At 41.3% G+C, this 24,119-nt stretch overlaps 1 protein-coding gene across 1 annotated transcript in view; it reads left to right on the top strand.

Annotated features, from left to right (window-relative positions):
* Fat4 (FAT atypical cadherin 4) overlaps nt 1–24,119 on the top strand; it is a 131,014-nt gene that overhangs the window by 103,930 nt on the left and 2,965 nt on the right. The window contains exons 10-16 of the mRNA XM_057756879.1: nt 5,121–5,225; nt 9,664–9,971; nt 13,616–13,701; nt 14,466–14,645; nt 15,861–15,985; nt 17,517–17,734; nt 21,773–22,034. Coding sequence (XP_057612862.1) covers nt 5,121–5,225; nt 9,664–9,971; nt 13,616–13,701; nt 14,466–14,645; nt 15,861–15,985; nt 17,517–17,734; nt 21,773–22,034 — 1,284 coding nt within the window. The remainder of the gene's footprint in view (nt 1–5,120; nt 5,226–9,663; nt 9,972–13,615; nt 13,702–14,465; nt 14,646–15,860; nt 15,986–17,516; nt 17,735–21,772; nt 22,035–24,119) is intronic.

The following is a 24,119-nucleotide window of genomic DNA, read 5'->3' as shown; positions in this document are numbered from 1 at the left end:
TTAGCTTCTCTCTAATTATTAAAAAATATATGGTGTGGAACAAATAAGCCTTGCATATTTTTCCTTAATAAATGCATTGCAGGTACTCCCAACAGGGACAGTCTGCATTCACCAAACACTTCCATCTTCAGCCTGTGTTCAGCAAAGCCTCAGTGTTCAGTCTCTGTTGAACAGGTTCTTCCATCTTCAGTCTGAGTTCAATTTACCTCCTATTTTCTGCTGCAGATCATGTATCTTTGACTAAGCACTTCACGTAAACTTAAACTGTACTCTCGGGAGTGGTGTGGACACCCCACGTAAAGATTACACATGCCTTTTCACCCTCGTTAGTTCCCATTTTCCATGTGATCAGAATCTTCACAACCTGGAGCAATTCTCCATTTGTCTTTGATACCTAGTGATTATCAGCACAGTTAATGGCCTGATGTCAAAGCAGCAAGAGCAAGTCATTCTTTAAAACACTCACGAGGGCCGGGCGGTGGTGCACGCCTTTAATCCCAGCACTTGGGAGGCAGAGGCAGGCGGATCTCTGTGAGTTCGAGACCAGCCTGGTCTACAAGTGCTAGTTCCAGGACAGGCTCCAAAACCACAGAGGAACCCTGTCTCGAAAAACCAAAAAAAAAAAAAAAAAAAAAAAAAAAAACAAAAAAACAAAACAAAACAAAAAAAACACTCACGAGGGTAGTAAATGCATGTGCGCAGTCCCCTGTGCAGATGCATTTACTACCTGTGGCAATTCACATGACAGCCACACAGTGAAGCATTAATATAATTAAAGCTTAATATAATAAAACAATTGGGAGTCAAATATCATGGTGAGAATCCGAAAGATCAGAGAAGCAGGGAACAGCCACCTGTCACCTCCTACCTCTTCTGTTCCTCCCTCCAAAAGGGCTGAGATCCTTTCTCAGTCCTGCTTACTACTTTCTGTCTCCTCTCTGTCTACAGTCCTCCAAACCTCTATGGTTAATTTTGTTCGGCTAGTGGCTGCCTCCGCCCCCTAACTCCAAGCAAGCTTTATTCATCAGAACACAATCAAAATATCACAAAAGAGCACAGATCTGCTGTGTGCCTCTTCCAGAGAGCTTGCAAGGGACAAGGCTCTGGTGGGGACTGCTGATCGACTCGGAACATTAATTAAGTTAATGAGCCAAAATTGGGTTTCACACTGGCGCAGCACAAGGAGTATCAGCCCAGAAGATTCTGTAGTGACTGGAATCTGCCATCTCTGCCTGACCTGACACCCTCAACAGAAGCGCTCTGCAGGGTCACCCACCCACACAGAACAATTCAGGGCTGACTGTTGGTTCCCATCTGGGACTTAGAGCCTGAACTTTAAACAACTGAGAAGACATTTGGTGGCTCTTTTAGATTCTGAAATGTAAATCAAATCCTTACTCTTTCAAGGTGTGTCTTTGAATATAAATATCTAGCTCGACCAACTCTTTCGATACACTGAATTCCAAATATTTTTTATCCATTAAAGGAGAACTGAGAACTATGCCTTTAAATGATGAATAACTCATATATTCTGACAAAACTAACTCCCTCATGAAGTTATTTATATATTTTTGATTATTAGTTTCTAAAAAATTCTGAGAGTAAAACTTCTTTAAATTGAAATAATTAACAAAAGGATAGTTTGCTTTTTTTCCTCCCTGAAAATACCTGTTGGCTGTGAAGACAATCATTCTCAGACTTTCCTATTCTCTAGAAACTATGACTTTGCTTGCTGTATATTTTGAAATGCATTATCAAGGCTTATATTGATTCTAGGGTGTTTTTACTCCTCTTTGAGCTATCAGAAATAACCTTTAGTGAATATTTAACTGAAACTTAGATGTTTACATGAAAGTTATCATTTGTGAATGACAAGAAATTTATACTAAAAGTACACAAAAAAGACATCTAAATTTATTTTATTATTAATTAGAAAAATTAAAAGATGATATTTAAAAAAGGATTAAACTCAAGTTAGAGTTAGTTTCTTAATGATTTATTTTATTTTTAATTCAGTGTATGTGTGTTTGCCTGCATGGTAGTATGTGTATCTGAGTGCAATGCCTGTAGAGGTCAGAAGAGGGCACTAAGTCCCTTGGAGCTGAAGTTACAGATACTTATGAGCCACCTGAGGTGGGTGCCAGGAACCCAACACCAGTCCTTTGGAAAAGTAGGATTTTCCCTTGACTTCCGAGCCATCTCTCGAGTCACCATTGTAGAAATTTAAAAGATTAGCCACCTGGGTTAAAAACTCTTGCTGTTTCTTACAAAGCATGGGAGACCATGTTCCTGATGATCCAGCCAAGGTTTCTCTGTCCTTGCATCCCTGTCTCTTGTCTTTAGGAAATGAGGCTTTCATTTTATAGCCCACTAATATGTCTCCATGATCTATGTCCACATTCACTACCTGTAAGATATATAGGCTCACATATATAATATATGCCACTTTTAGCATGACTGTAAAAGAAAAAAAACAGATAAGGAAGGGAGTAGAGAAATCTAGCAGTACTTACACTGTTAGTCCATGTGAAAATCACATATTCTTTTGCAGTAAAAGAAGGATGTGGTGTATGAGGTTTCTTGTAGGAAAATAAGAGTTCAGTTAGTAGGACCTACTTAAATCTGTAATGGATAATGATGACATTTTAATAAGGATAAAAGCATACTTCTAAAAAGGTGTATGCCTTATCCAGAAGGAAAATGAGTTGCCAGATGGAGGGGGGTGTGTTTCTAGCCATCATCTACAGTGTGAAGTTCAGCACAAGCTTGCAATAACACAGTCTAGCCCGTGCCTCACTCCTACCACACTATGAACTTATTTTTGGTGCCTCTAAATGTGTCACTTGTTTATTCTCTTGTTCTCCCCTTAGAGTCCAGGAGCATTCTGAAAATGTGCTCTGTGTTCTGCCGTGTCAGGGGGTGGCCGATGCTGTTTATAAAGGAAAATACTGAATGTGTGAGTCTGTGATGCTCAGAAATGGCTCAGCAGTGCCACGAGGCCTGCCTGACTCAGATTTATAATGTCAGCCTCAAACCACTGTGGCTTTCAGAACCAAGCCGCGAAAACAAAAATGAGTTAAACAAAAGCTTAAGATGTGTTTAGAGCAAAGTTGCTGTGATGTAAGGCATTGTCTGTGGTTAGCCTTCTCTAACTAGGGGGACAAAACATATGCATTGCAAGACACACAAAGGGCTCACCAGTGCAGTAGAAACGGCTCTACAGAGTGCACACATACACGGGCCTCTAAAGTCCAGGACCTAGTACTGAAAAAGCAATTGAGGGCTGGAGAATTGGCACAGATGGAAAACTGCTGGCTGCCACTTCTGAGGGGGCCCACGTTCAGATCCATAAGACGTGCTTTAAAAGCTTGGTGTGATGATGTGCCTGTAATTGAGACAGGGGGATTCCTGGAGGTGAATAGCCAGACAGCTTCACCAAGTCAATGAACTCTGGGTTCAGTGAAACAGCAGGTCAAAACCTGAATTAGATAGCTATTGAGGAAGACGCCTGGCATAGACACATGGCCTCCATGTGCGTGTACACACTCTCTCTCTCTCTCTCTCTCTCTCTCTCTCTCTCTCTCTCTCTCTCTCTTTCTCACACACACACACTCACACACACACACACACTCACACACCAATATAGTGTGGGCACACACACACATACACATACATACACATACATGGAAGCAGATTCGTTGAAGGTGACTATAACAAAGAGAGTCTAAATCTCAATAATTAGAAACTAACTAGAAACTACACTCCCTGTTAGCATCAGGAAACTAGTACTTCTCAAATTGATCTATTAAAACAGCACGTTAACAGTTATTCATGTTTACATAGAAGGAAGCAACAAAAGAAGACAGGATTTAGACAGGGCACTTTGGCTGCCAAGAGAGCAAATGCTCGCCAGGCTCAGTATGAGCAGAGCACAGAAGCAGGGAACTTGCTCGGTCAGCGCCATTGTCTGTCACCTCTCAGTTGGGAAACGGGTTTCCATATTAGTCACTTTTCTTGTGTCTGTGTCAAAAAGGCCGAAAATAGCAGCTTAGCGAGGGAAGGGTTTACTTTGGCTCATAGTTTGGGACATCATGTCAGCAGGAGCAGGCGCTGCTGGTCACATGGCATCCACAGCAAGGCAGAGAGGTGGACTCTGGCGCTCAGCTGCCCTTCTGCTTTAGCTCTGGGCTCCAGTCCACTGAAGGGTACCACACTTCAGCTGGACATTCCCACCCCAGTGACAGGATCTGGAAACCCCCACACAGACAAGCCCAAAGGCTGTCTCCTCGGTGACTCAATGTGCTGCCCCATCAACAGTGCTAACCTCCAGCTTCTAAGGACTCCTCTGTGGCATGAGGAACTTTCTTTCCCGTGACAAAGAAAATGCCATCTTCAGGCAGTTCCCTGCTTTTTCCGTTGGTATTTCTCCATCTACTCTCTGCCCAGCCCAGTATTAATGGATCGGATTTAACAAGATCCACAAGAACAGCATCTATATGCTGAAAATGTACAGCATATTATTATCTAAGACAAAGTGTGTAGCCTGTGGTAGAGAATGAATGAAAGAATTTGAAAATGTGATTGATGGGTTTTCTTGTTCCTATTCTTCTTTACACAAGGCATGGAATAAGTTCAGGGACACTTCTTTTTTCCTGTCATTCATTCATTCATTCATTTATTTTTGAGTGAAAGATGTAGCTTTGCAAGCTCAGCCTCACCAATTCTTCCTTTCAGAAGCCCGAGTCAATGAAATTCCTATAATGGAATTGTAAAAGTTTGCACGCACTCCCTTCCCAGTGTTGAATGTGAAGGTACGATCTCAACAGGAGGAACAAAGTCAGGGGAATAATTCGGATGTTTTCACCATGAAATTTCCTTGAAAACAGGCCTCTCTCCAAAACGGCTAGGCAAAATGTACAAATTGTGTTGATCTTTATAATAGCGCATCTGGGTAGGATACGAAACTCTGAGAGATGATTCCAGTGACCTGTTGGGGAGTAAAAGGGCTTCTGTGTCTCTATGGGATTTGTTCCTGTAGGATGTAGTTTTGCATATAGTTAGAGTTGATGTGGTTAGTATATTTATTTCTAAATCTTCTTAACAAGTTTGATACATTTTAGGGAAAATGTGTGAATCTTCTGTCAATTACTGTGAATGCAATCCCTGCTTCAACGGTGGCTCCTGTCAGAGTGGCGTGGAATCATATTACTGCCATTGTCCGTTTGGTGAGTAGAATGTATCCATTGCTATACCCATCTAGAGACTGGCTCTAGGGATGTGGCTCGGTTGGTAGATGGCTTGTCTGCATTGAGCCTTGGGTTTAATTGTCACCACCTCATGGTGGTGCACTCTTATAATCCCAGTGTTCAGGAGAGGAGGCAGGAGGACCAGATGTTCAAGGTCATCCTTAGAAGTTTAGAGAATTCAAGACTAGCATGTACTTGTGAATAGATGAGCAATCTAATATGACAATGTATGATCAAGAGACTATTAATCGTTTTGCAAAAGGCACTCAAGTAAAATGAAATATTTAACGCTAACTATTTTAAAGTCAGTTATGTTACCAAGTACATCATTTTAATTATTGTTATAGAAAACCTCAAAATAATAATAGCCTTATGGACGCCTTCTTGTAACGTTTAGCTTAATACTTAAAATATCCTCCAAACACTTTCAACTCCATATCAAATCTCTAAGAAGAGTCAAAGGATTCTTGTTTGTTTCCTTTTTACATGAATTCAACCATTTCTACTAGAGGAGTTTGGGAACTAAATGTACATCCGGGCTGTTGCAGATAATTCTCGATAGCTAATAAAAACTCTACCACTGTGTTCTCTTGATGGACATTATCAGACCTTCTCGTGGCATTTACTGATTTCTTCAAGGCACCTTCAGATATTACCCAGAAATAGGTCAGCAAGCAACTGTGACTAATTCGTCTATTTAAGATTTTCTTACCTCTCATCAGAAGCAGATTACATCTTTGGGGACGTGTCTGTCTCCAGGGAGGATAAAGCTGGTTCTCTTGCTTTTCCTCCTGTGTTCCCACTGCTAGATGGGCCTGGGATCTGCAGTTTTAGTGTCTGTAGAGAGGGATTGAGTTTCTAGTGACCAGAGACATGTCTGTAAGCCTTCCCTCTGATCTCCATATGTGTACTATGACTCAGATGTCCCCACATTACATAAATGAAGCACTAATACTTATTATAACAATGATAATAATAAAACATAGTTAGGAAAAAATCAATTTCACCGATGTTTCTGAGGCTCAGAAATGAAGCGATTTATTCAAAGTCAGGAAAACTGGCAAGGAATTGCACCATGAGGATACGACTGGAGAACAGGTGCACGTTGCTGGTTTCATGCCAATATTACATTTTTTTAGGGTCTTATCAGAATGCCCACAAAGCAGTGAGAGTCTGTCCCTATGAAAACAACCATTTCCTCGGATCTCCTACAAGGCCAGTTCTTTGAGCTCCCACAGTCAGGCTTCATGATTTAACTTGTGTTTTGGAAAGAAAAAAAAATAAATTGGAGTGGAAAGTGGAAAATAATTTTCAAGTGACTGACAGAGTGTTTATAATTGTTAGCATTCCTTGCCATTTCACTAGCAAGTGTGCGTATTTAGAACAACTAGTGCCAAACACTAAGATCATTTTCCATATGGTGCTGATATAAAACTCACTGTATGACAGGGATGGTCAGGGGTCATACCTCGGGACCCAAATGTACCTTCTTCCCTCACCCTGCAGACATCCCTTGGGGAAGAGGAACCGTACTATAAATTCCAGTAGACACGAGGCTGGCAGTCCAGGTCCCAGCTAATTCCTTCCAAAGGCAAAATCCCAAAGCACTGCTGAAATGCAGACCTTGTCAGATGACCAGAGAGGCGGTTAGAAAGCAAAACAAAATAAAAAGCCTTGGAATTCATCATCCATCCAATGCATCGTTCCAGGCTGCACAGGCTGAATTAGAAGGAAAAGTAATTTGCCTTCTCAAATTCAATGTGGGTGACACACACAAGAAGCAGCAGATGGGAATGCCTCAAAGACTCGGGGTGGTGACACACAGGGTGGTGACACATAGACCCCCAAACACTACCTTCCTTGGAGTTTTGAGGTTCGAAAAAAATGTTCCCTTTATAGTCGCATCAGCCAAGGGCTTGCTCTTTAGATTTTGATTCATTTATATATTTGTAGATGTATAGGTACGTAGGTTTAGACAGTTACGTAGATGATAGGCATGTGTCGGGGTCTGGTGCCATCACAGAACATAAATTATTTCTCCAGACCAGAGGGGAGGCGTGGGGTTAAAGACACAACTCACATGGCTTTATCAGGAGGGAGATTCTCAGTGATCCCTCATGAAATCCCGAGTTCACATCCTGAAAATTCTACCCGTGTTTCTCCAAACAGCTTTTATATCAAAACATAAACTGATGGGGAAATTCATTAGCATTCTGTTTCCTAGGTAACCAGGTGAATGACTTTAGTCATGTCCACACCATTGTCCACACCTTTCTATGCCCATTTTGTCAAGTCTTCCTATCTTCCTGCTCTGTATGCCAGCTCTGTCACATAGGCCAACTTAACATCTCTATCCCAGGAGTCCCCCAAATTACAAAGAAGGAGCAGAACTATAATAGCATATCCTGACCCTTTGTCTGTAAAGGTCTGTAAAAGCTTCTGTGGGGCCAGGTGCAAACTATGGCCTGGAAGTCTGGCCGCCATTCAATGAATAGATATGAGCCTGTATGATATATGCCTCTACAGACATCATGTAGGTAGGTAGATGATAGATAGATAGATAGATAGATAGATAGATAGATAGATAGATAGATAAATGATAGATGATAAATGCATGATATTTAAATTATGTAGATGTAAAGCAATGACATAGGAAGCTTAGGTTCACAGTATATTACATATGTATCATTCTTATAATTTTTTACTTTTTAACTTTGTTTTAAGATTTAAAGTAATAAATTTTTTTTTTTTTTTTTTTTTTTTTTTTTGGTTTTTCGAGACAGGGTTTCTCTGTGGTTTTGGAGCCTGTCCTGGAACTAGCTCTTGTAGACCAGGCTGGTCTCGAACTCACAGAGATCCGCCTGCCTCTGCCTCCCAAGTGCTGGGATTAAAGGCGTGCACCACCACCGCCCGGCTAAAGTAATAAATTGTACATATTTCCTAGTCAGTTTACTGACTTTTATCTCTGCCTGGACAGAAGAACGACAAGTTAATCTATGTATATTTTGCAAAAGCTTCCCGGCTATTTTATCTCAAAGACTGGATAGAAAATGTGATGCAGTCAAAATAGTTAAGTAAAATCAGAGTATATGTCTTTGATGTTTTCCTCTTTTTCCCATGATTCTCTGACTGAGGTTCAGTTATAAGTTCTCAGAAATAGTAGCGTTCATTCCTTTGAGCTCAGCTATTCCCGGACTCTAACTCAACACATTTACTATAGACATAAAATCCAAACTAAAGAATGAAACCTTTTCAAAGCTGGATATAAACCCTGCCTACCGCTGTGGGTTTCTTTCCAATCGTCAGCCACATCTACCAGTGTGTGGGGAGAAGGACTTGGCTTGGTGCAGCAGCATCAGCAAAACTCACTGTCAGGATGGAAACAGGCTGTGCAAACAAATGGAAACGCAGAGCAAAATTACTCCAAAGGAGCCCCCTGTGACTCATCCTAAGGAGGGAGGGCTCAGTGGTTAAGGACACTGACAGCTCCTCCAGAAGATCCAGGTTCCATTCCTAGCGCCCACATGGTGGCTCCCAGCCATCTGCAGTTCCAGTTCCAGGGCACCCGATGCTCTCTTCTGGCCTTGGTGGGTACCAGGAGTAAAAGTGGTGCACAGACACAAAGGCAGGCAAAGATCCATTTGCATAAAATTAAAGAACATGACTAATAAGCAGATCTTAAAACGCTGACTTCTGTGCTGGGGGCAGCATACCTTTTCCTCATTCTGTGGCCTTGGAAAATACCGCTGAGTGGGGGACTGAATTTTTTTTTAAGTCAAAACAAATGAATCTACTGTCCTCAATTGAATTAATATGGTCTTTAAGAATTATAATTATGTATTGTGGCCTTGGTAGTGGTGCACGCTTTTAATCCCAGCTCTTAGGAGGCAAAGGCAGGAGGATCTCTGTGGGATTCAGGCCAGCCTGGGCTACACTGAAACCATGTATTCATAACATAGAGTAAAATAAAGTAAAATAGAATACAATTATATATTATGGTTGACTATTATAGCATAGTACATTTTACAAACATTACCAAACTAATATTCAAAGTATTTGAGGAGAGAACTATTCTCAAGCATACTCCTTCCTATTACCTTTAATTTTTGAAATTGTGGAACACATAGGTAAATTCCTAACTCAGAAAACAACATTGGAATCTCATTTCTCTCATAAGTCATATAGTTGTCTGTGTCTTCATTTTGCAGTTCTGTGAGCAAGGTCTGCTTCATGCCAAGCATGACCGTGGAGCTGCCTCGAGTTACAAGAGTGGTAACTTAGGGTAACCTTTGAGGAGGGGGTGATGATAATGTAATTTTTACCTGCACGATTCATTATTATAACTGAAAATGTTCTGTTAAGAATAACTGAAGGAAACATAGCTAGACTTCAGTGTCCATCTCTCTCTCCCCTGCAGGTGTTTTTGGGAAGCACTGTGAACTGAACAGTTATGGATTTGAAGAACTGTCATACATGGAGTTTCCCAGCCTGGACCCTAACAACAACTACATTTATGTCAAGTTTGCAACTATCAAAAGTCATGCGCTATTGCTTTATAACTACGACAACCAGACAGGAGAACGGGCAGAGTTCCTGGCGCTGGAAATAGCGGAAGAAAGACTCCGGTTCTCCTATAATCTGGGCAGTGGGACATACAAACTGACCACTATGAAGAAAGTGTCGGATGGACAGTTCCATACAGTGATTGCACGGCGGGCAGGAATGGTGAGGTCCCCTCTTCCCTCAGCCTGCTGTCGCTGCTCTGCAGCCGTCAGTCATTCCTCCTGGGAAGCCTGCATAGAGGGTTACCATCAAAGGGCAGGGCGTATGTTTATTGGGTGACAACCGTGCTGTTGTCTCAAGAAAAGGAAGGATAAGAAGTGAACAGCCATAGCATTAGCAGCCCACACTTCTCCAAGGATTTAAAGGCAATCTAGAGTTTTATTTTAAATTACTGCTCTTCTATCTAGAATTTTGTTACTCTAACTGAAGAACCCAGTGTAAACCAATTCTTTCTTGATCTTCTACCTCATTATAAGACACAGATGCAGTTACCAGGTGAGGCCATCTATCTATGGCTGCACCGAGAGCTGCACCATGGTCAGCAAGTTGTGAATAATACTAAAGGTAAAAAGAATATTTCTGTGATTAATAATTTGGCCACAGGAGGAAAATATATCCTTACTTCAGTGTGTGTGTGTGTGTGTGTGTGTGTGTGTGTGTGTGTGTGTGTGTTTGAGATAGGGTTTCTCTGTAGCTTTGGAGCCTGTCCTGGAACTAGCTCTTGTAGACCAGGCTGGCCTCGAACTCAGAGATCCACCTGTCTCTGCCTCCTGAGTGCTGGGATTAAAGGCATGTGCCAACAACAGTGCCTAGCAAGAATATATATATATACTTAAAACCCCTATTTGATTTTAAATCTGCTACGTTCTATATTCCAAAGTGAAATTGTTGGAAATTGGCAAAATCATTAGCCTCTAGGCTTTAATCATCATACAGTCAGATTAGAGATGTTTCAATTTGCACTCTTACTGACAGGAAAAAGAGAAGTATGTTTCTTAGGAAATGTAGTATATGAGATTGTGTCTAGGATAATTCTTTAAAGAATTCCAAAGGTAACATCACAAGAGTGGGTAAGGCCTTCAGATCTTCTTAGATTTTTTTTTTTTTAAATCACCAAACTTTTACAAAAAAAGGAAAATAAATTACAGCTTGACAATGGCCAACACACGTGCCAGCCAGAACTGACCAGGAATTCTCTGGTCACTGCATAAACACTGTATACTTTGTAAATATATCTAATATCAATATTTTTTCTTAGTGGCTATGTAGGTGGGCATTCACAGAAGCCCATGAAGTGAGTCTCTGAATTGCAATGCCACCTTGGAGACGAGTGCCCCTTCGTTTTTAAGATAACAAACCAAGGAGTAAACGAAGTGGGGCATGAACAGCTTGACATGTGTTGTCGGAGTCTGCTAGTTCATTCCTGGCTGCTCAGACATGGAATAATCACACAGAAACTATATTATTTGCAATACTCTTTGGCCAATAGCTTAAGTGTATTTCTAGCAAGCTCTTATGTCCTAAACTAATACATCTCCATTAATCTGCATCACCACAAAGCAGCTACATGACTTCTCCATGACCCCACCTACTCGTTCTCTACATCTGTTTGGATTTTCCACCTGGCTTTACTCTATTAAGCCATTGGCCGAAAGCCGCTTTGTTCATTAACCAATAAAAGCAACACATATACAGAATGATTTCCCACACCAAACATGTAATCAGAAGAGTAGACATTCCCCTAAATGATAACATTTATTATAGTTTGAGAGGAAAGTGATAAAAATATTCATGTCTCTCACAAGAGTTTGTGAAGATTCCAGTGGCTGTTAGGTATATTAAAAGCGAATAAATGGTGTGTTTTAAAATTAGTATTTTATTATTCAGTACACAATAGTGATAAATGAACTCTATTAATAGTTTCTGAGATGTGAGAAGTCTATGATAACCTTTTCTAAGGGATGTTTGTGGACAGCCCCCAATTCATGAACAACGTTCACAAAATGAAGTCATTGGCATCCATCATAAATACGACTTCATTATAAGACAGGAAACCTGGTATCTACCGTGTTTATAACAAGTGAGGTGCATTATTGAACTTGATTCTGCCCTTGTGGTGTTTCTACTGTTTCTTAAAATCTAGCCCATGGCCCACAGTCATGCGTGGGAAGCACAAAACAGTGCCGTGTTGTTACTGCCCTCAGATGCGTGTATCATGGCATTAGAACATACTTAAGAAGACACTTTTCATTGTCCCAGGAGAGGAACAAAACCCCTCCTTCCTTTAATGGGGCTATCTGGTCAATGTTACACCACCACAGTTTGAACCTCACACTCACAATGCTGTTGAATCAAATAGGAAAGGCTTTGGCTTTTGGTGACTCTTACTGACAACCAGGGGCCATCCAGCTTTGCTGTGGAGAAGAGAATAATGTGGAAATTCAGTATTGTCTCTGCCAACAGCAGTCTCCCTGGCCATTGCCCATAGGGAAGAACTTGGCTTCGACCCCTTCATGGGTGTTGTGAACACAGAGGTGGGTTTTTTTTTTTTGATCAAGAGGTATATTCATACATATATATTCATACATATATATGAATATATGTACATTTATAAATATATTTATATGCACACAGGAAGCTCTAGAGGGCTGTGGCCCCTCAACTTGTCTGACAATGGCAGTCAGTTGTGACTGAAATCCTTGAGAAGTTTTGATCATGCAGCAATGCATTCTGTTGACACAGGTGTGTGCTGCTGTTATTTGAAATAATAAGTCTTAACATTGACGAGGGCACTTACCTGATGTTTGTACGTTTCTACAGGAGATGAGGGAGGGGAAACCATGATCAGAATAGAATATATGAAATAAGTTTTTTCTTTTTTTTCTTTATTTTATTTTTTTTGAAAAAGAAAACAAACTATCTTTTTTCATTTTATATACCAATCCCAGTTCCCACTATCTCCTTTCCTCCCATTCCCTCTACCTTCCTCCCACCCAACCCCCCGTCCACTCCTTAGAGAGGGTAAGTCATTGCTTTGAGGAAGGTACAAAGCCCTCCCTACTATATCTAGGCTGAGCAAGGTATCCATCCAAAGAGAATGGGTTCAAAAAAGTCAGTACAAATAGTACAGATAAATCCTGGTGCTACTGCCAGTGGCCCCACAGTCTGCCCCAACCATACAACTGTCACCGCATTCAAAGGGTCTAGTTTGGTCTTATGCTGGTTCCTTCCCTCTCCAGCAGAGTGTACCCACAAAGAGGTCTTGACCTCTTTGCTCATATTCTCACTCTTCCCACTCTTTAACTGGAAGTTTTTTCAATTAAAAAGAAAAATGTTTAACATAAACTTCCATGTATTTTAATATATATGACATACCATCATAACCATTCTGTAAATATGGCAGATAGAATAAGTCTTTTGAAAATTTTTTTGAATGATTGGGATACTGAATAGCAGAATAAATATTTTTATTGAAATTATAATCTTATGGAGTTGAGGTTTTCCAGGAAGACTACTGGCTTCTTAATTCTCTCTTATATATATGAGGCACAAGGAGATGACCATTTCAAAGGTGGCTCATCACTCTGGTGTGTAAAGATAATTAGAATTCAAGATACCAAGGGGACCTGTTTCCATAACTTAAAATGTGAAGCAAATTACAGGATATGTTATGCATACATTAAATCAAGAACATCATAGTACTAACAATTTCAATTATCCCCACCTGAGAGCAGTGCTAGCGGTGTCTACTGGGGAGACTGATGTCACTGGAAGGCCTGTGGTGACTGAACCCTCTCTTATTTCAGGCAGCATCTCTAACTGTGGACTCCTGCTCTGAGAATCAGGAGCCAGGCTACTGCACCGTCAGCAATGCAGCAGTTTCGGATGACTGGTAAGTAAAATCATAACTCCATTCTTATCATTAATGAAATGATGATTTACAAGAACTTTAAATAATTTTTCTCCATACTAAATGGTTGTATACCCCCTCAAAGAGATATTCATACTATAAAGTAACTACTGTCAGTGAAACATTATTTTAATGCTGGGTTAAAAAGTTGCAAAGTGATGAGTCAGGGATAAAATCAAAGGAAACCGTGTCTACTGTAGCCCGGACTGCTTAGATTTCCCTTCATGAAAGGCTTTCATGCTTCCTGAGTCCTGTGGGCATGTACAGCATGGCTGTCACTCATTCAGGCACGTTCTCTTCACGTTTGTGGGATAATTTAGACATGTTTTTTAATAGTACTTCAAGCTGAATTGCAGTACTGGCCAATCCAAGGCAGAAGGGATTTTGTAAGGAATGAGAAGTGCAGACGTACAGTGACCCCCTACCCACTGTCTTTATTGACAGGAGGACTTGCTGTGTTCTTAAAGAACCTTGCAACCTGTAGAAGTAACAGTCTTGGCATCTGTGCGTTAATCTTTTCTAGATTGCTCATTTTTGCTGACAGCATTGCTGTGTGCATCCAATGTGGATAGATGAAAATATAATTTCATAAGCTTCTCTGTCTTTGTAATGTAAAACCCAAGCAATCATGAAAACACCTGCTTTAGGCTGGATGTTGGCCTGGATGCTCGTTCTGGGAAAGTGAAGTAATTGACCAAAATATCTTGTGTTGTTTTTAAGATTTTTACTCTTTTGCATTCTCATAGGACTCTTGATGTTCAGCCAAACCGAGTCACCGTTGGAGGAATCAGGTCCTTAGAGCCAATCCTTCAGAGGAAGGGACAGGTGGAGAGCCATGACTTTGTGGGGTGTGTAATGGAGTTCGCCGTCAATGGGCGACCCCTGGAGCCCAGCCAGGCTCTGGCAGCACAAGGCATCCTTGACCAGTAAGATTTTCTTTCTTTCTTCCTTCCTTCCTTCCTTCCTTCCTTCCTTCCTTCCTTCCTTCCTTCCTTCCTTCCTTCCTTCCTTTTTCTTTCTTTCTTTCTTTCTTTCTTTCTTTCTTTCTTTCTTTCTTTCTTTTTCTTTCTCTTTCTTTCTTTCTTTCTTTCTTTCTCTTTCTTTCCTATCTCTCAACTATCTGTATCTATCTATCTATCTATCTATCTATCTATCTATCTATCTATCTATGCATCTACCTATCTACCTACTTACCTATTGATGGTTTTTCAAGACAGGGTTTCTCTGTGTACCTCTGACTGTCCAGGAACTCACTCCATAGATCAGGCTGGCCTCAAACTCTCAGAGATCTTCCTGTCTCTACCTCCCAAGTGCTGGGATTAAAGGTTTGTGCCACCACACCCAGCAAGATTTTCTTATCATTAAAAAAATGAAAATCTAAATACTTAGCATCCCAAGCCTCCAGATTGAGGCCTTACCTTACCTGACTGACAGAGCTTCCATGATGTGGCCTGTCCACACCCTCTTTCTGGTCGTTCTGTTCCTGTTGTTTCACACACACTGGGTTCCTAGTTCACAGTAGGACTTCCCACTGCTTTTTCCTCAATCTCAAATCAACTTCTCTTGAAATCTAAATACAAATGTCCCCCCCTTACTCTCAATGTAGAGATACAGAAACCCTCCAAGGGTTTCTTGCACTCTTCAATCTGTGCAGAGGATCTCTGTCTAACAAACAGCATATTCCTCTTTTCCCTTTATTGTCTGTCTTTCACACAGGAAAACAAAGCCTCTTTCCTTTACTATATGGATTCACTCATTCCTTTATGTCTATGCCTGGTGTCATACCTGGCTTGTAAGTGGGCCATCATTATGAGTGTCTTTATGGGGTGCACATGGACCTAAATAAATATGTAGCCCTGGACCATGCTAAGAAGGGATTTCTGGACCACTGTGGTCCTTCAGAAGTTGACATCATTGGTTGTCATTGTAGAAGATATTTTAATTTAGCTTTCTCTTTTGGCATGAGGTAGACCATGTTATGAGATTTCTGTGTCATTAATTGCTGCAGGGTAGCTGGAGCAAGACCCTTCCTATACTGTAAACCTAAGATTAAGCACATTGATCAGTCTATGTCTACTTCTAGTCAAATGTTGTTCTTCCAGGTTGGTGCTTTACCCCTCTTTTCTGTGACTCTCTTGCAGGTGTCCTAGACTAGAAGGCACGTGCGCTCGCAACCCTTGCCAACACGGTGGCACCTGTGTGGACTTTTGGTCATGGCAGCAGTGCCAGTGCATGGAGGGCCTGACTGGGAAGTACTGTGAGAAATGTAGGTCACCACTGTTACATTCATGGCGTGCTGTCACAAGCCCCAGAAAGTATAAATAGGTGCACCTAAGCAAGTTGCTGCATTTTGACTCTAACATGGCAAACATTACGTGTGCCAAATGAAGGGAGAGACAGTTGCAAATTGGCTTTTTAATATAAAGAGCAGTAGCATTCTCTCAAAGAATTGAATCTTAACTAAATGTCAGTTTCACCTTATAACGGTACCACTGGGTTATTTTATGTCACTTATTGGGTAGTTGGGAAATTTAAAGTCAGCAACTATACTCAGTTGAGGGGTATTTCTCTGGTCAGATTTTTATATTTGTCAGATAAAATTTACAGTATCACTGAATTACATACAGCTCCAAATATTGTGTGATAGTCAATGTGTTAAAATAAAAGTCATAGTTTAAGTTGTTTTTGAGCAGCATTGTTTCAGTCTTGTCACTAATAACTTCTCACTTAAACCCCAGTGTTACGATAATCACGACATCAGTGATATTCAAGTCACCAGGAAAGATTTGCTCTCTAATTGGAAGCTGTGTATTCTATTCTACCCTGTGCCTTGGGCCCGACTTTATGAGAACTGCTTTATTTTGAAATGGATGACTACTACTTAATTCGGCCACTAGCGCCTGGTGACTTTTTAAGGAAACATTTATTGCTACTGTAATAGGAAAATGAAGAGAAATGAGCGATAACATTGGAATACAATATAATCCAAAAGATCTTAGAGCCAGTCAACATAGATATAGCATGGTAGCTTGGCTATCAAAGAAAAAGAAAAAGTGAGTTGAGCTGTCCTGAGACTTATTTTTCTCATGTGAGATATAATTCTGCACATGTTATTCTGTTTATCTGTTTAGAGTATGTGACCCAGGACAGAGTTACCCCTGATTCCATTTCCCCACATTCATTTCCTGAGCTATGCTACTGGTTATATAGATGCAGATATCTTACTTCTGGACTGGGAGGTTTTTTTTTGTTTTGTTTTGTTTTTTAACATTATTGCTTATGATGATGAACCATCCATGGCAATGGCTCCAGGTAGAACTTCAGCTAGAAATCTTTGACTAGACAATTTTTTGGGTTCATATTTCTAAGAATTAGAGACTAGAGGGACTAAAGACTAAAGAGCCAAAGGTTTCCAACTATAAAAACATACTTGCTTAATAATTTCAGGAATGCATTGAAATTGGTTCAAGTTTTGAATTGTACATTTTAGCAGTTGGCTGTGTCGTCCATGTCCAGCCTTTTGGTCCCATAGCACAGAGATTGGATGACAAGTCCCCCAAGTGATTAATGATTGTCATCAAGGATTTTATGTTTCCCAGATCCAAAAGGACTCAACCATTGGCAATGCACTTACATAATTATTCACAAATGGAAATTGTTTTCTCAGAGTAGGACCAGGAAGAGTAATTTCAGAATTGAACTTTTGTCATTTTTAATACCTTGTGCCCCTCTGAAGAATGCCCTAAAAAAAAGTCTAGTGAAAGTCTTCAGATTTTCCCTTTCTTCTGGGCTTTCAGCTGTCACTCCGGACACTGCCTTGTCACTAGAAGGCAAAGGACGCCTGGACTACCACATGAGTCAGAGCCAGAAGCGGGAGTATTTGCTGACACAGAGCATACGGGATGCCATGTTGGAGCCTTTTGGTGTCAGTAGTCTGGAAGTAAAATTCAGGACGCGGAGTGAGAATGGTATTTTGATCCACATCCAGGAAAGCAGCAATTATACCACGGTGAAGGTGAGAGGAACCTGTGCTGACCCTTCTGATGACCCTGCCTGTTCTGGGGCAGAAGTCGCTTCCCCCACAATATTTGTCCTTTCCTTTCCAGCCTTAGAGTTCTGACCAAAGTTTGGCAGTGATCCAATACCATCCACTCTTAATGATTCCAGGGCCTCGGACAGAGTCACAAAGATTTGAGAGGGCCAGTTTCTAAACACCCCTGTGTTGTTTTAGAGCAAAAACCACAGTCAGGCAAGTAACACAGAAAAGGTAGTCAAGTCTGCTTTCCCTGATAAAAATCTGTGTTGCTTTGCCTATCATAAGCAAAATAAAGCGTGAAAAGTATGTGCCTTTATTATGGAGGATTATTTTCACCAAGAATTATTTAAAAAACTGATAATATAGGTTAAAGTCTAAGATTAGACTATGTAGAAATTATCTGACTTCATTTTGAAATGGCATTCTATTCATTACCTAAGTCAAATCCACAAAGTTTAATGTTTTTGGTATTTATTGTAAGTAAAATTTCTTTTCATCTCTCCAAATAAATTTTAATGAGTAGGGAGAGAAATGTATCCTCAGTCCTATGGAGATTAGAAGGGGACATGGGCTGGCTTCCCTCTGCCTTATTCTCCTTGATCAGGGTTTCTCTTTTCGTCTGGAGTTCTCATGTCTGCTTTCGAGCATAGGCTGAGCAGTGTGCTTCTGGTATCTTCTTGACTCCTTTGCAGCCATTGACATGGGTGCTGGGCTTTGCTTGACTCCTCTGTCAGCTATGGACATGGGTGTTGGGGATCCAAACTCAGGTCCTCACACCTGTACTTCTAGCAATCTACCCACCGAGCCATCTCCCTGCTCTCTTTAAATAAAATCAAAAATTCAATTTTTTAAAAATGTATAGTCAATAAGGACAGATTTGTCTCTGGGATTTTACTTCACTTTTCCTCTCTGTAGGTAGAAGTCCAAGTCAGTCATTCATGAGCCACAAGTCATTCTTTGCCTACCTCCTGTGACCTTATGAGAATATGAAATGAGAACCACCTTCTTTCATAGACAGACATTCGCACCAATTTTCCCAGGAGATCTTGTGTTTAGTTTCATCAATGTTTCATAAGCTCATTCTATGTCTTATAAGTCTATTGATACTTTTGGATTCATTTTAGTAAATTATTAAGAAAACAAAACCATGATTAATGACTTATTTTTCTTATCAATATTTTGAGACACAGAAAAGTATTAGCAATTACTTGACTTAATTCACAAATTATATTGAAAATAATGCTGATTGTCATCCCTAAATTTTAGGTTTCGGTTTTCCAGGTTTCTTTGTGCAACAGGTTATCTTAGGTGTCTATTTTCAGTAAGTCTCACAAAAAGCCATTCCCTTTCCTGGTGATCTACTTGTATCTTCCTTATCCCATTTGTTTCTAGATCGAGATGCTTTTTACTCTCTACCGTCGCTTGACAGTGTTTGGAGATGTTTTTATTGGAGGGATGAGAGTGATGCCACCATGTAGTTGCTGAAGACCAGAGCTGAGCTTCTTATAGTATATCCAATACCCCCAACAGAGAACCGTGTGTTCACAAATCTCAGTCAGTGCTGCATTTGCAACAAAGCTCCAGCTTCCTACAGGGATATCTTCAAATTTTCACTTTACATTTCATTCCTTAGACAGATATCCTGGTTCCCCAATCAATATAACTCATGAAACATAGAACTACCTAAAATGGAGTCAAAAAGGCTGTTGATCGTTTCCATTGAAAGCAAATTAGATGGAAGCAATTAGAGAGGCTATGATGTAATTACAGTGGATTCATCTGCCCAGAACACCATTCCCTCCGGAGAGGGGACCCTGAGTGGCTTCTGCTCAGAGTTCCTCCATTCTGAGAAGCCACACTTCAGTCTTTGCACAGGATTATTTTTTAAGCTGTCTCCAAGTCCCCATGCCATTTAAATGACATTCGACACACTGCTGTTTGCCTTCTCCTTCAACCAAACAGTTCGGTCAACATGCTAATGCATCTGAGGAGTGAAAGCCTCCATTAGGAAGAGGCTGAATGATGGGGTTTGTCGTTCTCACTGTGAAGCTCAGCAGGATGCTAGCTGGCACTGCCTCAACATGGTGCCACAGAGCTAAACAGAGAATTAGGCAAAATGACCAGTTACTAGTAGTCACGGCATTTAGCGAGAAAATTGTGAGCAGCAGATTTCCAAAAGCAAGGACCTTGGCAGGTAAAAGGAGTAGAACAGGAAAAAGCACCCAGCCGAGAAGAGCAAAAGGAGCTCAAGAAGTAACTGTGCTGAGCAGGAGATGACTGGGTCTGCCGGGGTGTGGTCGAGGAAGATGGGGACAGAAGTGCTCTGAGTGTCAGCTGCCGGCCGTCCAGGAACCATGGTTTGGGTTCTTTTAGCTCAACTTCTTACCATTTCTTCCTTAAACTCTTTATTTAGTGAACTCGCAATCTCTCTCTCTCTTTCTCTTCCTTCCCCTTCCCCCACCTCTCTTGCACTCCCTCCCTCCCTCACCTTCCTTCCCTCTCTTCTTTCCTCCCTCCCTCCTTTTACCTCTCTTTCTCTTTCCCTCTCCCCCTCTTCCCCCCTCCCTCCCTCCCTCCTTCTCTCTCTCTCTCTCTCTCTCTCTCTCTCTCTCACACACACACACACACACATCCATGATAGGGAAAATGAACAAAGTTGTTGGGTGAAGGAGATCCTGGGTGATTTGAGTGTATCAGGAGATAGCTAGAAGAATTGGAGACTCATAGAACAGCTGTGCTCTGATCATTTAATTTACATATACGTCTTAATCACATATGTATGCGGTGTGTGAGTGTGTGGTGTATGCACATCTCCTGTCTTCTACTGTTCATTGCCCTATTGCCTTGGGTAGGTCTCTCACTGGACTAGAGGCCTCACATATTGCTAAGCTGTCTAGCCAGAAAGCTCCCATGGTCTCCATCTCTGCCCCTAAATGCTGGTGTTGCAGGGACGCAAGGCTGTACCCAACTTTGATGTTGATGTTGGGGTTTTGAATTCAGGGCCTCATGCTTACAGAGGAAGCACTGAGCCATCATCCAGGCTTTAAAAATATTTTTAATTGAAAAATACCACATTAAAGCACTCCGATATGATTGCTGTATGTAACTTTGTTACGCGACTTTTCCACAAAGCACAAACGAACTCATTTTCAGTTTTTCCAGAAGTGTTTCTTGCGTAGACATGGAGTCTGAGCTGAGTGACACACACAAGTGACCCCTGCTTTTCCTTCAGTGGCTCCTAGGACACTTCATCTCTGGGCCCCGGGCGGCAGTCCTATCTGGCAGCAGAGATGGGAATGTGTTCTCTGACCCAGGGGCTCATCTTGCCTTACAAATTATTCATTTTCTGAAGGGTCAGCCCATAACACTGGAAACTTACAAGCTGGAAACTGGAGTGTCCTGTTACCCAGTGTTCTGCTGAAAGAAATCAAATTCCTCTAGATAAATCGAAGAGACAGCTGTAGTGAAGTCTTGGCCAAATCTCTCTTTTACTTTATGGTATTTCGTCCTGGAAATGAATAGCCCCATTTTTGTCTGAAACTCCAGTGTTGTGGTATAGGAAGGTAAAGCTCCTTCCGTCTTTCTTTTTCTACCTACTCTGCCTTTGCAGCTTCACCTTCACTTTTTGGTTTTACATTTTTTGTTGTTGTTTGTCTTTTAACTATTCTAGCCTTTTTACTAAACTTAGTGATTTAACATACTTCCCTCTGCCCTTGAAAGACAAATAATCAAATTAGTGTCAATTATTTAGGCTACCTAGTCACTACAATATATCAGTTTTGTTCTGAAAAGTTAGATGCCCCTCAAGTAGTTACATATAAAATGAAAAACTGCTAGAATTTGCAAACAAGCAGTAATGTTGTCTGAAATGGCAGTGATGAAACAGGTGAATGTATTGTATTATTATAGACTGCTCATCCGTTCCAGTTCCTTCAGATTGCTCAATACTTTAAACAAAGTATTTTTATTCAAGGATATCACGTTTGATATGTGCATTGCTTTCAATGCCTCTTACAGATTAAGAACGGCAAAGTGCACTTTACATCAGATGCAGGTGTTGCTGGGAAGGTGGAGAGAAGCATCCCGGAAGCGTACATTGCGGATGGCCATTGGCACACCTTCCGGATTTCAAAGAACGGCAGCACCACCATGCTGTCTGTAGACAGAATATATAACAGAGACATCGTCCACCTCACTCAGGACTTCGGTGGCCTCGAGGTGCTTACCATATCTCTGGGAGGAATCCCACCCAACCAAGCCCATCGAGACACTCAGACAGGTAAATGCCTCTGGAAAATCTGCTCCTCATGATGTAGGTGATTTTGGTGGCTAACAGGGAGTGGTGGTTAAAGTCCAATTGATTGCATATGACTTTCTTCCACAGAGTAATTTTACCCCAGTGCAGTTTTTACAAGAGTAGCTAGTTTCTGATACTGGTAATTATGAATCTTCTAATCAACATAACTGTCTTGAGAGAGATTGTGACATTAACTGCTTTCGTCTGTACTGTTGAGATCTGGTTGAAGAATGGGCTCCTCCGATGCTTGGCTTGTCCTCAAGGCCTTTGTCTGTTCAGTCCTGTGTGCATCCAAGTTGGTCTCCCCAAGGAATGCAGGAGACTAGGGTAACAAATGTCAATTAGATCCTCACAGGATGTAGGTGTTATTTTCGATCAGTGATACAAAGGAAAATGGAGAAACTCGTGTGTTCATACACCAGGAGGAGAGTGAGACTATTGGAAGGTTTATTTGATGGAAAATGTTGACAATCGAGGCCAAGGCCAGGGAACAGCTTATGGACAGCTAGGGTAAGGCAGACAATGAAACTGGAGAAGAAACAGGATGTTCTAGTTGGAAAGTCTGGATGTGCTTATTTTACTTGCAGAAGATAAGGAGTAATTAAAATTTTAATTTTAAACATGCAGTAGTATTAATGATATTTTAGGCTGATTCTGAGGAAGAAGAGGAGGAAGCAGCCAGGATCTAGGAGGCACTGCAGTAGAAGATACGGTTTGCATTCTAATGGAATGGCCAAAGAGTGAAGTCAAAATAGATGAACCCGGCTTGTTCTGGAGGTCATTTTTGTTTAAGATCGGGGAGAATTCTGAGCTTTCATCTCAAACAATAGTGCCCCCAATCAAGGGAATGCTGAGGAAGAGTGAGGCAGACCTCAGGGAAGCACGGAGTTTGCTGTGGGACACATGGGTTTGAAGCACCTCGGAAGGGACATTGAGTGGATGACCTGCACTCAGGGTAGACCCTGTCTAGAGATGTCAGTGCTAAGTAAGGGGAATGTGGGTGGGTGTGAGATTGTGTTGGAAGCCTTGTGTGGCTCCAGAAGGGGAGGACTGTGTAAAGAAGAGTGAGTTGGTATAAATGTCTGGAACTTTGAAAGAACACAAGATGTCACAAAATGAAGAAGAAAGGAAGGCAGAGTCAGGGGCTATGGAATCAAGTTCAATAGCCTAGGAAATTCTAGGAAGCGTAAGTCACCCTGACAGATGTCACTTGGGTAGGAAGGTATGTCAAAATAGAGGAAAACACAGAATGTGTCACAGATAATGTGATCAGTGCATAAAAATTCTGGGTCGTCAGTCTTTATTCAGTGGATTTTAGAAAATGTGCTATTTGGGATTTTGTAAGAGATCAAGACGGTGTAGACTCTGCTGGCCTGGTAGGCAAAGTAAACTCCTGTGCCTTCATGTCTGTGCTTCCTGACATCAGTGCGTTCAGATCAGGGAAGGATCTCTTAACTGCTTTCATCTTTACCAGTCACTACTAACAAACCCCTTGGGATTCTTCTGTCTACATCATCCTGACCATTTACAATGTGGGTGCCACAATTACCTGGTCCCATCCCAGATACCCTCCAACCCTGGAGTGGTCAGTGTTTTTCTTTTGATCCACAAGGGCCCATACCAGTGTCTTTGATGGGCATACAGTCTGTGATTACACACTCTGTAACCCTGTGGTTGAAGCAATTGGCCTTCATTTTACTCTTTCTGTTGTTCATAAAAGAAGATTTATCTCTAAGTAACTCTTGGTCTATGGCCTGTAAGAATCAAACTGATGAACTGTTAAATAGGTGGAGAGAGAGAGAGAGAGAGAGAGAGAGAGAGAGAGAGAGAGAGAGAGAGATCAACACACTCTGGATGCGGAGACCATCCAAACTTTTCAGTTCTCCCCCATGTGTTACCTAACTCTGTGGTTTGGGAGTTAATGTCAGAGGACATGCATTCCCCATCTTTGAGCTGGAGCATGGCTGGGGACCCTCCTGGGGTGCTGTGGGTCTTCTCTTCTTCAGATCTTAGCACTCAGAGGTGAAATGGCTGCTTTTCTCTAAAGAGACTTTTACTGTATCTCCC

Source organism: Chionomys nivalis, chromosome 24 (genome assembly GCF_950005125.1).
Source record: "Chionomys nivalis chromosome 24, mChiNiv1.1, whole genome shotgun sequence".
Taxonomy (NCBI): domain Eukaryota; kingdom Metazoa; phylum Chordata; class Mammalia; order Rodentia; family Cricetidae; genus Chionomys; species Chionomys nivalis.
Note: the sequence above shows the minus strand (reverse complement) of the source record. Positions and strands in the feature narration are given on the sequence as shown.